The sequence below is a fragment of the Archocentrus centrarchus genome, chromosome 1 (genome assembly GCF_007364275.1).
Source record: "Archocentrus centrarchus isolate MPI-CPG fArcCen1 chromosome 1, fArcCen1, whole genome shotgun sequence".
Lineage (NCBI taxonomy): Eukaryota > Metazoa > Chordata > Actinopteri > Cichliformes > Cichlidae > Archocentrus > Archocentrus centrarchus.
In genome coordinates, this window is record NC_044346.1 from 19,657,312 (window position 1) to 19,671,573 (window position 14,262).

General features: G+C 40.2%; 2 protein-coding genes across 2 annotated transcripts in view; one reads left to right on the forward strand and one right to left on the reverse strand.

Annotated features, from left to right (window-relative positions):
* The first annotated feature begins 233 nt into the window (after positions 1 to 233).
* On the forward strand, positions 234 to 13,417 carry lonrf1 (LON peptidase N-terminal domain and ring finger 1). The gene is made up of 12 exons (XM_030740341.1): positions 234 to 963; positions 3,576 to 3,694; positions 4,674 to 4,796; positions 7,270 to 7,464; positions 7,584 to 7,797; positions 7,929 to 8,031; positions 8,158 to 8,272; positions 8,385 to 8,506; positions 8,610 to 8,768; positions 9,000 to 9,162; positions 9,279 to 9,431; positions 11,480 to 13,417. The coding sequence occupies exons 1-12, from the start codon at positions 363 to 365 to the stop codon at positions 11,636 to 11,638; spliced, it is 2,226 nt and encodes a 741-aa protein (XP_030596201.1). The 5' UTR covers positions 234 to 362; the 3' UTR covers positions 11,639 to 13,417.
* cabp4 (calcium binding protein 4) overlaps positions 11,932 to 14,262 on the reverse strand; it is a 30,539-nt gene continuing 28,208 nt past the window's right edge. Inside the window, exon 9 of the mRNA XM_030740351.1 lies at positions 11,932 to 14,065. Within this exon, the coding sequence (XP_030596211.1) occupies positions 14,037 to 14,065 (29 nt within the window). The 3' untranslated portion in view covers positions 11,932 to 14,036. The remainder of the gene's footprint in view (positions 14,066 to 14,262) is intronic.

Below are 14,262 nucleotides of genomic sequence, written 5' to 3' on the forward strand. Positions count from 1 at the left end.
CTCCGCTCAGTCTTTTGTTGTGATATTGCGTCTGTTTTGGTTTATTTGACCTTAAAGGACTACGGGGTTAAAAACTTCCAATGACATTTGGCATACTGTCAACTTTACTACGTCTCTTCCGTAGTTATGAAACTTTCTAGCGCAGGTTTTGTAACCGAGAGGTCCTGACCAATCACGGCACGAGCCTGCTGTTCACGTGACAACGATTTTTTTATTTTTTTTTTACGTAACAATCGGATATCTATGGGAAAGTACGTTCAATATTACTGCCAGGGACCACAGCAGCCGTAGAAATGTATAAACACGCTAACAGAAGAAAACCTAAATCTCCATAACATTATACTGTTTTTTTGGACGCTAATATGTCGGTTAAGCCGCAAGAGGAGGACGCTCTGGAGGAGAGAAGCGCCTTCTTCATCGGTGCTGACTCGGACATCTCGGAAGAGGAGGACCACCATGAACTTATACTTCAGAAGGCTAACGCTCTAGCGTCCGAAAACTGCCTTAGAGAAGCCATTGACTGGTTTTCAGCTGCTATGCGATATAGTCCTGTGCGGCCCGAACAACTGAGCACTTTCGTGGACTGTATTCTGCACAACTTTAAGAGGAAAGCGACCGGGCCGGACGCGTTGTCGGGCCGGAGCCGGGATGCGGAGGAGAGCTCCAGGGAGGACGCGTTGGACTGTCCTAACTGTCATTGCTTTCTAGGTGAACCCGTGACCGTAGCCTGTGGACATTCATATTGTAAACGATGCTTACATCGACGGCTGCTCTCCAAATGTAAACTGTGTAGTGAACACGTGAGGGGTGAGGAGAAAGTGAACGTGATTTTGTGCGGACTTCTAAGTAAATGGTTCCCGGAGGAGGTGAAAAAATCGAAAAAAATAACGGAAGTGGACGCACTGTGCAGAAGAAAACGCTTTCGAGAAGCTGTGGAACTAGCGACCGGTGTTATTCAGTCAGGTCAGTGTTGTTAACATAACCGTGTATTCAGGAGAGGTGTGTCTACTGCGCACCCTCACTAAGCAAGCATGACAGGAGTATGATGTGTTATTACTTAACCAGCATTGTGTCGTAATGACAGGGGCCCACGGGAGCAGAATTCTGCTACGGCCTGTGTGCCGTCAGTGGATTCATATGGGACAACACACTGACCAACATTTTTTAAAAAGCAGTGATAGTTATTCCATGTGTTACACTGGTGCCAGTCTCCTCCTGCTCTGTAATCTGGTGGGCCCTGCTTACGAAATTTCACAAGATGGGCATGCGCGTTCGGTACACGTTGCATAAGGCAGGTCGTGACACATATTGGAGCAGGTTTTGTAACTTATTATGGGGGGCGGTTGTATTTTGTAATTGTTATGTCTGGAAGAACCGGGGTTTCATAAATGTCTTAGAAGGTGGCGGGGGGGGAATGGATACACCATAGGCAAGACCGGTGGTCCGGATAGACATCCAGGAAGGCAGCAAGTTATACAATGAGAGAAAGTAAACCAGGCTGTTTTATTTATTTGTAGTTAGCCTGTTAGTGATGTGGGAGGTTTGTTGGCATGGAGTTTTGCAGGTGGCGATGCAGGTATTGATAAGAAACCCCTGTGTGGGTTTTATTGCAGTGAGTAATGCTCTTCTGCGCAGTAAAAAAAAACTGCAATTCATGCATCCCACAGATGCACCAGTGAAACTGGATACTGCGTGCATGTATTATACCGAGTTCCCAGGTTAACCCTATAGGACGTGGCTGCCATGGCCTGCCTTCATGAAAATAAAAATAGAAACTAAAGTAGCGTGTTGCATTGTGGGTATGCTACTGCTTTGTAAGAAGAATACACATAATACGCATAAAAAAATATGATTTTTTATTTTCTGATAATTATATTTCAGGTTACCTTCAATCATACAAGTAAGGAAGAAAACATAGTCTAGTCATTAAACTTGTGGTCATATAGTAATTATGATTGGAGTTCAGTGGCCTAGCAGCCTGGCAGTAAGTCTGGAAAACTACTTTGGACCTTTGTGTGATATAATATCTCATGTAACTCGCTGTGCCCCTTTTGACCTCTGTTACTCAAACATTAGCAGCACAATATCAGGATGTTTTGTGAAAGGCTTAACTGTGTTCCAGAAACCCCAGTGACTCAGACTTTAAAGCACGTGTTAGTTAATCAACACAAAATGAACTACATTTGATAGTTTGAGTCACTTTAGGCAAAAAAACTAAACCCCTTAGCCCCTCAGATGGTAAATGGTTTGGTTTTCTTGGTCTTTTTAAATTTTTTTTTTTTGGACATAACTTGGCCTTTACTGAGAATAAATTAAGAAAATAATCAGTACAACCCAAGTGTCCTGCTTCATTTAAGTTAGATGTGTTTTGTTTATTTTTGTTTGTTTTTTGTCCTTTTTTGTTTGTTTGTTTTGGGGGTTTTTTGCTGCCTCAAATATTTTAAATAGGAAAGGCTGTGTGGATGACACATTACAAATTATCAAAGCACAGCCTTTTCTGTCCCTGGATTGTCTATCAGGTTGACCCAAAAAGCAGCAGCAATCTGTACTGTGCACATTGAAGGCCACATAAGGACAACTGCTGTATAACCCTTCTGTCCCTCTGCAGTGGGTCGAGGATGACACACTGAGGTGGTATTGCAGTCATAGCACTTGCTTATGACGGTGCAGGCCCACAGTGCTGCAGAAGACCTGAGGAGGAAGACAGAAACTTCCAGATACGGAGGGTGGTGGAGGGGGGGGGGGGGGGGGGGGGGGGTGCCTCAGTGATATAATGATGACAAGACAAACTACCTGTTACCCTTCCAATTAGTATCTCATATACATCATAGAAATGAGCTAAACCCTCTCAATAAAAGGTAATACATTATTAGGGTTTGACAGTATGCAATGTGGTTTTAATGGAGTGCCAGTCTTATTAATCAGATAGCAAAATTCATCAGCCAGGGATGCTGTTTGAAGGACAGATTAATTAGGCTGAGACGTGCTGACTACATAGCCATAGTTGGATAAATTCTGTCCACATCCAGTGGAAATTATCCTCATTAATGTTTCTTTCACACAGGTGGAAGTATTTAAAGTTGTTTAAGGCCCTCCTTAATGGCAGGTGTTCCACCAGCAACAGTCTGCCTTTACAAAGCTGGTCATTTTGTTTAAAGCATATACAATGTTTTGTATTCATTTTTCTTCTTAATCCACAGGGGACAGAAATACACAATCCACCCGTTTCTTCCTGATCTCTCAGGCTTATGTAGCTTGTTTTCCTTTTACACTGTTTGCCCAGAATTCATTGACAGAGTTCATATGTAATTTAGGGACAGCATTTAATTATGTAATGTGTGAGTTGCAGGATATGTGTCAGTTGAGAGGAAAACAATACCTGCCTGTGCAGCTAGCTAAGGCATCTCAGTAAATTATAGACATCTTTGATATCTGTCCCATTACTAGGGTTTCATTTGTGCTATGTAACCAGTAACTGAGTGATTTGTATGTATTCAAGTGTAAAGATAGAAGCTCCTTCTTCTGGCCATTCAAGGTTTTTCTTTCCCCTCTCCTTTTCCTCATGTCCCCTGCAGATCCAGACACGACGGCAGTGGCGCGACTGTCTCGAGCGGAGGCGTACGTGGGTCTTAAACAGTACCGGCAGGCTTTGGAGGACACTGAGTTTTGTCCCCAGTCCAGCTGTTCTGCTGAAGTAGGTCGCTCACTGATACTGCAGGAATTTGTTAGTCTGCAGCAAAAAATAGAAATGTAGCATGACTAATAAATAAAAAAAAAACGGTGTGACATTGTCTGGCAAAATTTTGAGGGCTTCGTGGGGTTAAAGGACTGGTGTGAGATAAGTTTAAGTTTGTATTGAACAGTTCTCAGTGTCAGGCAATTAGTCAATGCCACAAGGACAGTGGACATGCTCACACAACTGCCTTTTGTGTAGTAGAGTCTGGTGTGCTTTCATCTGTTGTGATATATCGGTCAGTCAGACTTTACTTAGAAGAGGTGTATTTTAAGACTGCTGCCGTCAAAGCCACAGACAGACAGAGCGGCCTCATTAACTGTCATTAGTGTCATTAGATGGTAATGGCCTGTAAATTGTAGACCAGTTTACAGCCGCAAGGTTTATTTTTTCATCCACGCTATTACAGAACACTTAAAGGTTTATTCTGGATTACTGACGAGTGAAGCATACTTCCCAAATTACTTTTTGCTGAGCTCAGCTCTTTGCTTACAGGTCATACTTTTGATAGTGCACTGCTATTTTTACTGTTAGATAAAAGAGCTTCTCTTTGGGTAAATGCATTACAAAAGAGTGTCATGACCACTGAAGGTTTTCTAAACAGCAACTGAGAATGGAGTGATTAAGGTCAAAGCCATTATGGACCATTACATCACAAGCAGGACACCAAATGTCTGTGTTGAATGCCTAGGATATAATGTTTTGTGATGTTTTTTATATCATGCATAGTCATTACTGGACTGTTAATTTCATATTGAGCAAGCAAATTTCTGTTTATGTAAAAGCTATACCTTTAGTTTATTACATGTGGGGGGAGGGGGGGTCTGCTTTTAATAATTAACTATGATTTCTTGAGATGCTTTCATTGCATAAAAAGTCAGTCTTAACATAAATCCTGAGTAAGAGTAACATTTCCATCTCTCCTTTTCGTTGTTTTTAGGCTTTATTTAGGAAAGCTGTGGTGCTGCATGAGATGGGCCAAGTGGATGAGTCTCTCCAAGTCTTCCTCCACTGCCTGGCTGTTGATGAGGACTTTCCTTGTGCTAAAAGACAAGTGGAAAAGGTGAGAGGATTACTGTGTGACTAGTCTGCTTCCAGAGAGGAAGAGGAATTCTTACTGTTTTAACATTGCTTTGAGTATTCTAGGCACAGGACACGAGTATCCAAGCTATTTGATCAGATAGTTGGGAACATAAAGCTCTTCTGCTCTTCATTAACAGTTTATTTTTTAGAGCCATTTGTCTGTTTATTTAGCATCTGCTATTAAGATAAGATAAGATAAGATAAAACTTTAATGATCCCACGACGGGGAAATTTGTGCATTACAGCAGCTCAATACAGAGAAAAATTGAAAAGGATGAGTAAGAACAAATAACTAAACTAAAAACTAAAACTAAAATTCAATAGAATAAAATAAAATAGCAAAAAACTATACACATATACATAAGCACTATATACATAAATATATATATCAGTGTCAATACCCACATTTACATATACACACATATACACACACGTCAAACACTATATAAAGATATCAAAATATTATATACATTTGTAGCCGGTAAGGTACACAGCATACACGGTATGCATTATATGGGTGAGTGTAATAAATATTATTAATTAATTATTAATTATTAATTAATATTATAATACTACCCTAATGTAATGGTCTCTTGTCATGACATTTTGAGCTTAACTACCGAATAAACTATTTAACTGGAAGCATGGTAGAGACACTGGGTTTTATAAGCACACTGATGGAAAGAGCTCTTACATTACTGTGTTTTTAATAGGATTTACATTTTTGCATTGTCCTTTACAGCCTTATTATTCTGGTCATTGATGCTGATCTATTTAAATTGAAAAGAGAAAATAAGAAATTAATGACCTCAACATTAAAACTAAGAATAAAAATGTTGGAAATATGAAGCACTTGCTGTTAGCACTTTCCTTAAGGTGATAATTGTGCACTGTATGAGAGACAGTGGATGCTCATAAAACACATTGCTTTAGGTTTGTACTTCCACTCCCTTGGTCATGAACTTTGCATGCTCCTTCTATCTCTCCTGGAATCACTGTCTTGGAATTGCATAAGTTGTTAGTGGGTCAGATCTTACGACTCCGCCTCTAACAACATTAGTACCACTTAAAAGCAAGACAGAACACAGCATTGTAGTTACATAAGTGACATGGAGTTGACTAATGTATGCAGGACTGCATTCATCGTCTGCATAGCATGATAGTTTGCTGTTTTGTGCTGAACCTGTTATATATTCAGCTGCTGATACGAAAGTTTTGTGTAATCGCGTTTGAAATGGATTATTTCAGTTGTTTAGGGTTATGGGTCTGTTGGCATCTTAACTAAATTTCTCATGCTTTTGATTTGGAAATATCCTTTTTTTCAAACTTGACATCTTCCTGCTACAGTGTGGAAGCTGGACTGCATCCACCAGTAAAGCAAAGTTGTGCGGCTTGCGATCTCGCATGGAGTCGTAACAGCCTCCTCAGTACCAAAGTATAGAGAACATAATTAAATCCTATCAAAATCCATCCTCATTATCCCCACTAAGCTGACACAACATTCAAATAACGCTCAGCATATGGTTATAATGCATATGTTGAAATAAGAGTATAAAAGTAAAAATTAAAAACAGCGATGCTGATGCATGCATATTTCTGGCAGGGTCCTCAGCTTCACCAGCTTTATCGCAGACATTATCTCCTGCACATTTTTCCTGTGAAAACACTCTGATGAACTATTTTTTTTAAAAAATGTGCAGTTTTAGAGAAAACATGTTGAGTGAATGCAGCATGTTGGAAATGATCTGTAGCTCACAGATCAGTGTTCAGGCTCTCCTGAGCTGAGTAGTAAACCATAAACATTTTTTTCAGTAGAGCGCTTCATCTGAATTTTCTTTTAGTCCAGGACTGGGCTTAATCCAAGTCTGTAAAACAGCAGCAAACAAACAGCAGGTTGTAGTTTAATCTTTTCTCAGTTACTCCGCTGTCCTGAAAGGACAAACAATTTCTGTTTCCCTTACTGCACACTCTGTTTCCAGTGTGTGAAAAAGCAGTTATATGAACCCATGAAGAAGGGAACTGTGGATTAAAAAGGGCTGTAGTTCTTCAATGGTGAACACAATATTTGGTTCAACCTTTTGGGGAAAAAAAGCTGATCATCTGCATTTTAGGCCCATGTTAATCATATAACTGTTATTTAAATAGGTTTTAGTAAACAATAAATGTCAGTATCCAAAAATGCATGGACCTAACTTTGTTCTCTCCACCTGCGTAGGTCAGAGTTACTGTAATACAGCACAATATGTAGTTTGAATTTGATGTTCGATGATTCATTTGAAATATAATTAGGAAATCTTATAAATATGGGACACCAGCTCCATGTTAACACTGAGTCCTCTAATATCCAGAAAAGTGTTTCTTCTTTAGGGTTTTTTTTTTTTTTTTTTAGTCTCTCAGGATGGCATCAATTATCTTAGGTGATATCCCAATGGCATGCTGATTGCTTTTCACAGATCTTGTGCGACCTACTCTCCCCCGGTGGTGAGAATGTGAAAGTTGGCCTGAGGGAAACGACACAGAACGCATTGCCTCACTTGCGCAGTAAAACCCTGGTGGCAGATGCCCAAGCTCAGCTACAGAGGCCAGTTCAAAGGCAACAGCAGCAGCAAGTCCGTGCTGCCTCTGCGCACCATCTGGAAAACCAGGAGGTACTGGCACAATGAATAATGAAGCTCAGTCAGTTTATTAATGGATTTGTTTATGGCAGTAGTTGTAGCCACACCAGTTAAGGAGCATCGTCATCTTTTTATCCTCTTTCATCACGCAGAAACGCTGGGAAAGTTTGGAGCGCCCTGGTCTGAGCCGAGCTCATTCGCTACGATCACATAGCTCTAATTCTGGTGAGGAGGGGCTTAAAAGAGTTTGGTCTGCTCCTCAGCTGGGGGACCAGGACAAGGGAAGTCTCCTGAAGAGGAAGTTGTCAGTGTCAGACGTAGAATCCCGTGTAGTCGACAGTGGAAGTAGCAAGCATAAAAAACAAGGTGAGTCTGTTTTCTACTGCTTTGGGATTTAATTTCTAACTCAAATCAGTCCTCTTCTGTTGTCATATCAGTGTCATATATAAAAATTGAAATTAATTAGCATTAAGATGCTAAAATGCTTTCTTCTTAAGGTGTGGCAAAAGGCTCCAAACAAAGAACCACCAAACCTAAAACGAGAACAGTTCCTGAGGATCTGCTGGACCCCAGTGACCTGGAGTGTTCTCTCTGCATGAGGTAAGCACATCCTTGCATGCCACATTTACTGCCTGCTGACATCAGTGCTTATGGATATGACTCAACAGCCAGACTGCTTGCATCTAGAACAACCAGCTGATTGTTGGATCTCTGTGACCAATGCAGATTGTTTTATGAGCCTGTAACCACACCATGTGGCCACACCTTCTGTAAAAACTGCCTGGAACGCTGCTTGGATCATATGCCCCAGTGTCCCCTCTGTAAAGAGAGTCTCAAAGAGGTGAGAGACCCAAAATTTACCAAAATGCGTGCTGATTTTGCTGCTGTTCTGCTAATTCAAAATGTGCTCTGTGCTTCTTGTTTTTAGTCACCTTTATCTGTTTTATCTTCAGTATCTGGCATGTAGGAAATTCAAGGTGACAATAGTCTTGGACATGCTGATCAAACAGTATTTGTGTCAGGAGTATGGAGACAGGGCTAAAACTCATCAGGAGGAGACCAGAGAGCTTTCAGAGTAAGGAGCTTTTCATTCCTATATCACGTTTATCATCAAGCACTGTTTTATGCAGGTCATCGAAGTTCTTAAACAGTCTCTCTTTTTACTTTCTTCTCTGCAGCTTGACAAAGAATGTGCCTATCTTTGTGTGTACCATGGCGTACCCCACCGTGCCTTGTCCCCTCCATGTGTTTGAGCCACGCTACCGCCTCATGATTCGCCGCTGCATGGACACAGGCACCCAGCAGTTTGGGATGTGTATTAGTGACCCACAGAAAGGGTAAGCATGCAAGCACAGACACTGCTCTGGTTTGTATAAATCACTAAATAGAAGTCTTTATGCAGCATTACTTGTTAGTTATGAAAGCACTTGTTCACAGTCTTTGATTTTCTGCTTAGATTTCAGTGCACGTATTATTGCATAATTAATTACACAAGGACATTGAGGGGTCATTAGAACAATCTGCCTTAACTACATTTTCTAAATAAATGATAATATATCTTCCTGCAGGTTTGCAGATTATGGCTGTATGTTGATCATCAGGAGTGTACATTTCCTCCCTGATGGACGTTCAGTGGTGGACACCATCGGAGGAAAACGCTTCCGGGTCCTTTCCCGAGGAATGAAGGACGGTTATAGTACTGCAGACATTGAGCACTTGGAGGATAGCAGAGTAAGAGCCACAGTGACTGTCATTTAGGTGGAAGGGTGGGAGTCACATCACAAGAAGAGTGAGTCATTTTAAGTTTAACCAGTTCAAAAGTGTATTAACTGATTCTTGCTTGCCAGGTGGAAGATGGTGAAGAGCTAGCAAGACTACAAGAGCTGCACGATGCAGTGTATGAGCAGGCCCGAGACTGGTTCCAGAACCTCAAGATCCGCTTCCACAACCAAATCCTGCAGCACTTTGGACCAATGCCAGAACGAGAAGCTGACATCCAGGTACAACTCCCGCACAGCGTATCTAAACTTTCATCTTTGAAGATCTGAATATCTCGGCACAGATTAAATAGCTTTTTACTCTCCTAAAAATCTCACATCACTCAACAAATAATAATCAAACCTTTGAGCTTACTGAAGCAGATGTAAGCTTTTGTTTTTATTTAGCTTCAGAACTTGCATTTACTGCCATATTAGACAGAAAACATTACACTTCAACCATGTTTTGGAGTACTGCAACGAGTGTGCGTGCATGTGTGAGTGTGTGCATGTGTGTGTTTAAAGTAATACGGTGAACTATGAACAAGGGGATAACTTGTAATTCATGGTCAATTTAGAATAACTGAGCTGGAAAATGAAACCTTCTGCATAATTAAACTTCTGCTGAGGTGTGCCTCCTCACAGTGGGAGTTAATATGAGAAAAAAGTATTAATGGTGTGAGTCATTTTATGTTTTTTGTATAGCAGAACAGTTTGTAAAAATACTGCGCAGCAGGGAGATGGGTTATAAGTTCATCATCAGGCAGATTTATTATTATCAGAACTGAGCACAACAAAAGCAGTCATTTTCTTGAAAACATTGCATAGTCTGTAAATCTTGCATTACTTGGACTTCAAATTATTCTGAAACTGGACCATTTGAAACTCGATACACTTGCCTTTTGGGGAGACCCTTATTGCCATGTACTCACCTGCGTCAGACATATTAATACCTGAGCGTAGCTGTTGTGTGCACTCAGCTGTAGCTTCGACTTGCAGCCTGCAGCGCTAAAGGGGATTACAGCTCACTTCTTTGGACACCTACTGGGCGGAATCTATTGACAATACAGGCTAAAGAGCTTAAAGGTTGCTTCATACCTAATCCTGGCTGCCCTGTTGCATCAGAACAGTGTCATGAAAAGACTTTACCACACACTAGCAAAGTGTCAACACTAACTTTTTTTTTGTTTCCATGATACAAATTTGTGAATATGATTGTCACAGGATAATGTGCAGAAATAAACAGATTATTTGCCTTAAAGTGAACTGTAGCACACACAATAATGAACACCATTCAGTTGAAATCCCTAACTGCAAATCCCGTGTTAAGTGTTAAGCACAGTTTTTAACAAGCTCAGGCTTTCTACCTCAAAGAATTTATTTTCTTTAAAGCTTTCTGACTCTGAGCCCTAAAAAGTGATTTCCAGTGTCACAGGGCTAAATACTGCATTTGGTTGTACATCAGGAAAAACTAAGAAGTTGTGTAATAAGTACCAAGCTAGAATTAAGTTAAACCCTGACTTGGTGCGGGATTTAAAAATCTATATCAGCAGATTAGTTGAATCAGTTTCATGCATGAATGGATTTAATTGCACCTCTGATAAATCATACAAGAAGGAAACCGTGAGACTTCTGCAGTCACAAAAAAGAATAGTGGCAGATGATCAGGAGCTTTCGAGGTATTGATGGCTAGGGTTTTTTTTTTTTTTTGGCAAGCTTTTAATACAATCAATGCATTTAAAGTCCAAAATACTGATAGTCAGCATTTGTGTCGTGACACTTGCTACAAAAGGTTATGCTTTAGTTTGTGTATATGTTTGTGTAGTTGGGGCTGGAAGAAAGTGAAAAGCATTTTCTCAAAGCTAGAATAATTAAAATATATTGAATATTTTGATAACTGCAAGATCCAGTTCTACTCAAATCCTGGATTTCAGAGTGTAATATGATTTCTATTAAACGGTGCTTATTTTATTTGGTTGTCTGTCTGTATTTGTAACATTAGTATGAGTCTGTTTTTGTTTTTGTTGTTGCTGATGCAAAAATGACATTTCCTCTCACCTTGAAATATGCATCTTTTTTGTTTTTATTTTGCCATGAGAAACAGGTTTTACCAGTTCTCAGAGACGTGTGAAAATATTCTTGTCATGGTCCAGATGAGATTATCACATTGACCTTGTTCATTAACATTAAAGGCAGCAGAGGGACCCTCAAATTAATATGGCTCAAATAGTCTCATGGCAAAGCTTTGTGGTTTCCTGAAAGCTATTTACACTCTTCCTCTTTTCTTCTAGGCGACTCCGAATGGTCCGGCCTGCTGCTGGTGGCTGCTGGCTGTTCTGCCTATCGACCCTCGCTACCAGCTCTCTGTCCTCTCCATGACCAGCCTCAGAGAACGCCTGGTGAAGATCCAGCACATCCTCACATATCTGCAGAGCATCCCCAACAACTAGAGGTTCCTTACAACAAACATCCTTTGGACTTTGAAGTGACATTACAGAAGAACCCTTCTTTCAGCATCTCGCCTGCTTTTGTTTCTACTGCCAGTTCATCCCATCAGTTTTAACAGCTAAAAGATCCCCCACCCCCACCCCAGGATACAGCTCTGTGTGTAAAACCCACACAAGATCAGTGCAAAGCTGTCAATCACTCAAACATATATGGCCAAACCACCTCAGGGATACTTTGAGTGAAACATTTGATGTTTGCGATTATGAAAAATTATCTAAGAAAAAAGAAGATGGCAGCCATTCTCATCTGCTTTATTCTCAATTTCCAGAAATACTTCCTGAATGATTGCAGAGAAATTACAAGAGAAGTTAGTGTGGCACATGGATAATATTTCCTTGTTGTTGCTACTGAATGACAGAGTATCCAACAATCACTATTTTACAATAAGCAGAACTGAGGTGAAAAGTTTGTTTTGCTGTGTCATGTCTGATGTATGGAAGCTTGTTTCTGCCAACGGGAAAATAAATAAATGCCAGGCAGAGCTGGCAGGTTTAGGTACCTCAAAATTTTGACTCATTGACTGAAACTTCTGAGCAAGTCTAAATTTTGAGACAATAACCCCAAATAAACATTTTTTTTTTTTCAGCAGTGGAACAAACCTTCCATACTGAGGAGACCAGTGAAAGGCTTTTTTTTTTTCCTGGTTTTGTTTCTAGGCTGTAAGATTTCTGTTTATCTGGAGGAGAGATGGAGTGATTCTGTGAAACAAAATCCTAAATGCTGAAAGTCCAGAACAGCAAATGCAAGATAGTTTAAAGGAACAGCTGTGAAGTGATGTGCGCACAGACCAACTAAAGGCTGGCGTACACGTACCAAACACTGATGAAAGTATTACACTTTTCTTACATGTGCAACTTCCAGTTCTGCCTGTGAAGAGCAGGATAGAACTTGTTTAAAGAACAGGTTTTTGAAATTTTGAGTTTCTTCCAGCTTCTCATGCACTTTGTTCCTCCGAACCCGAGTTTAGGAGGAACACATGGCCCGGGAGTCTAATTTTGTTCCTAATCATTTCTTCCTTTGGCAGCCTCTGTTTTGGCCCTGCCTTCTCTTTTCTAGTTGGCTCAGGTTCCTTTTCTGGGAATCTGAATGCCTAATCTCCTTCTTCCACATGTTTGTCATGGACCATGCGATTCTTCTGGAGTGTGCACTGCTGCAGTGAATGTGTTCAGCTCTTTTAAGTACTTGTAGTCTCTTCTTTAAACCAAAAATCCAGCTTCCCATTGAGTTAAGTGAAACTGAATTAATTTATAATTAAATATTTGTACATTGTAACCGCAAGTTGTTAGGAATCCTAAAGGGGTCTTGCAATATTATGACAAATCAAAAGCAGTAAAAACAGCATGCACACAGCAAATGGGTTAGCATTATTCTTCATTAAAAGCTGCTTGGAGGCGAGAGGACGGTACCTGCAGTGCTTCAGTCAGGGCACTGCGTATGCCTTACACCATTTTGCATTGTGAGTTTAATAATGCAGTGTTTTGGCTTTGGTTACCATTCCCTGTTTTTTGCCATAGCATGAATACTACTTTAATTGTGTATCTTTTTTTGTTTGTTTGTTTTCTGAGATAGTTTGAGCTACTGGGTGTTCATAATATCTAAGAAAGCTGGGGAAAACATGAGTTGAATTGTATGTAAACCATTTGTACAAAGGCTTTTTGGACAGTTTTTGCTCAGATGTTTTAAGTTATCAATTTTCAATATTAAATGCATTTTTTTTTCAACGTCGGCTGTAATAGTTGTTTTTTTTGGGGTTTTTTTTAAACCCCCCCCACCCCAACCAGTTTTCACACAATACAACTAAAAAATATTTCCGCGCAATACGGATATCATAACTAGAAAAGAAGGTTCTCCTATAGGTGTAATGATTCAGATTTGAGTAACTAATTTAGCAAATATTGCTAAATTCTAAAGATGATATGCAGCATCGCTTATTTACAAGCGAGCCACCCCCATTTCTAAACTTAGACAGAAACAGCTACTCAAGTATGATCCAATCACACGTTTGCAGGTTTAGGCATCAGTTCCATAGGAAACAGTAAAAACACCACTTCTATGTCAAACTGTACATTTCTATGCCACCAGGGGGCAACAGTGCAGCATTATTGTTAAGTACAATAAAGTGTTTCATAACTCACCCTTTGCCCACTGCACTTATTCAACCTCCACTTTTATTATGAAAATATAAAGAGATCTCTAAGTGGATTACATTTTCAGAGCTAATATTGAAATTCAATATTACACACACACAAAAAAGGATGACAATAGAAGGAAGTAGACCGAGGTAATGGCACACAGCTGATGAATCCTGGTGCTGAATGCTCCGTCTTCTTCCATCAGAGGTCATCGTGCAGAAAGCATCATAACAAACTCTGCAGGGGGAGACAGACAGCAGCAGATCCACTGATAAGGACTAATGACACTAACATCATAAAAGGACAGCATGGCATGCAGTCACGTTGTTCTCAGCCCATATTACACTGTAATGGGTACCCAACACAGCTCATGGTGTGATATAATCCCAAAATGTTCATGTGCTCACCAAGTTCATGAAACACCGATAAGTTTA

Bases quoted from the DNA above. Each gene is read 5' to 3' on its own strand.
- lonrf1 (XM_030740341.1), top strand. From the start codon at position 363: ATGTCGGTTAAGCCGCAAGAGGAGGACGCTCTGGAGGAGAGAAGCGCC. The intron at 964-3,575 runs GTCAGTGTTGTT...TGTCCCCTGCAG, and splicing joins GACCGGTGTTATTCAGTCAG to ATCCAGACACGACGGCAGTG. The intron at 7,798-7,928 runs GTGAGTCTGTTT...TTTCTTCTTAAG, and splicing joins TAGCAAGCATAAAAAACAAG to GTGTGGCAAAAGGCTCCAAA.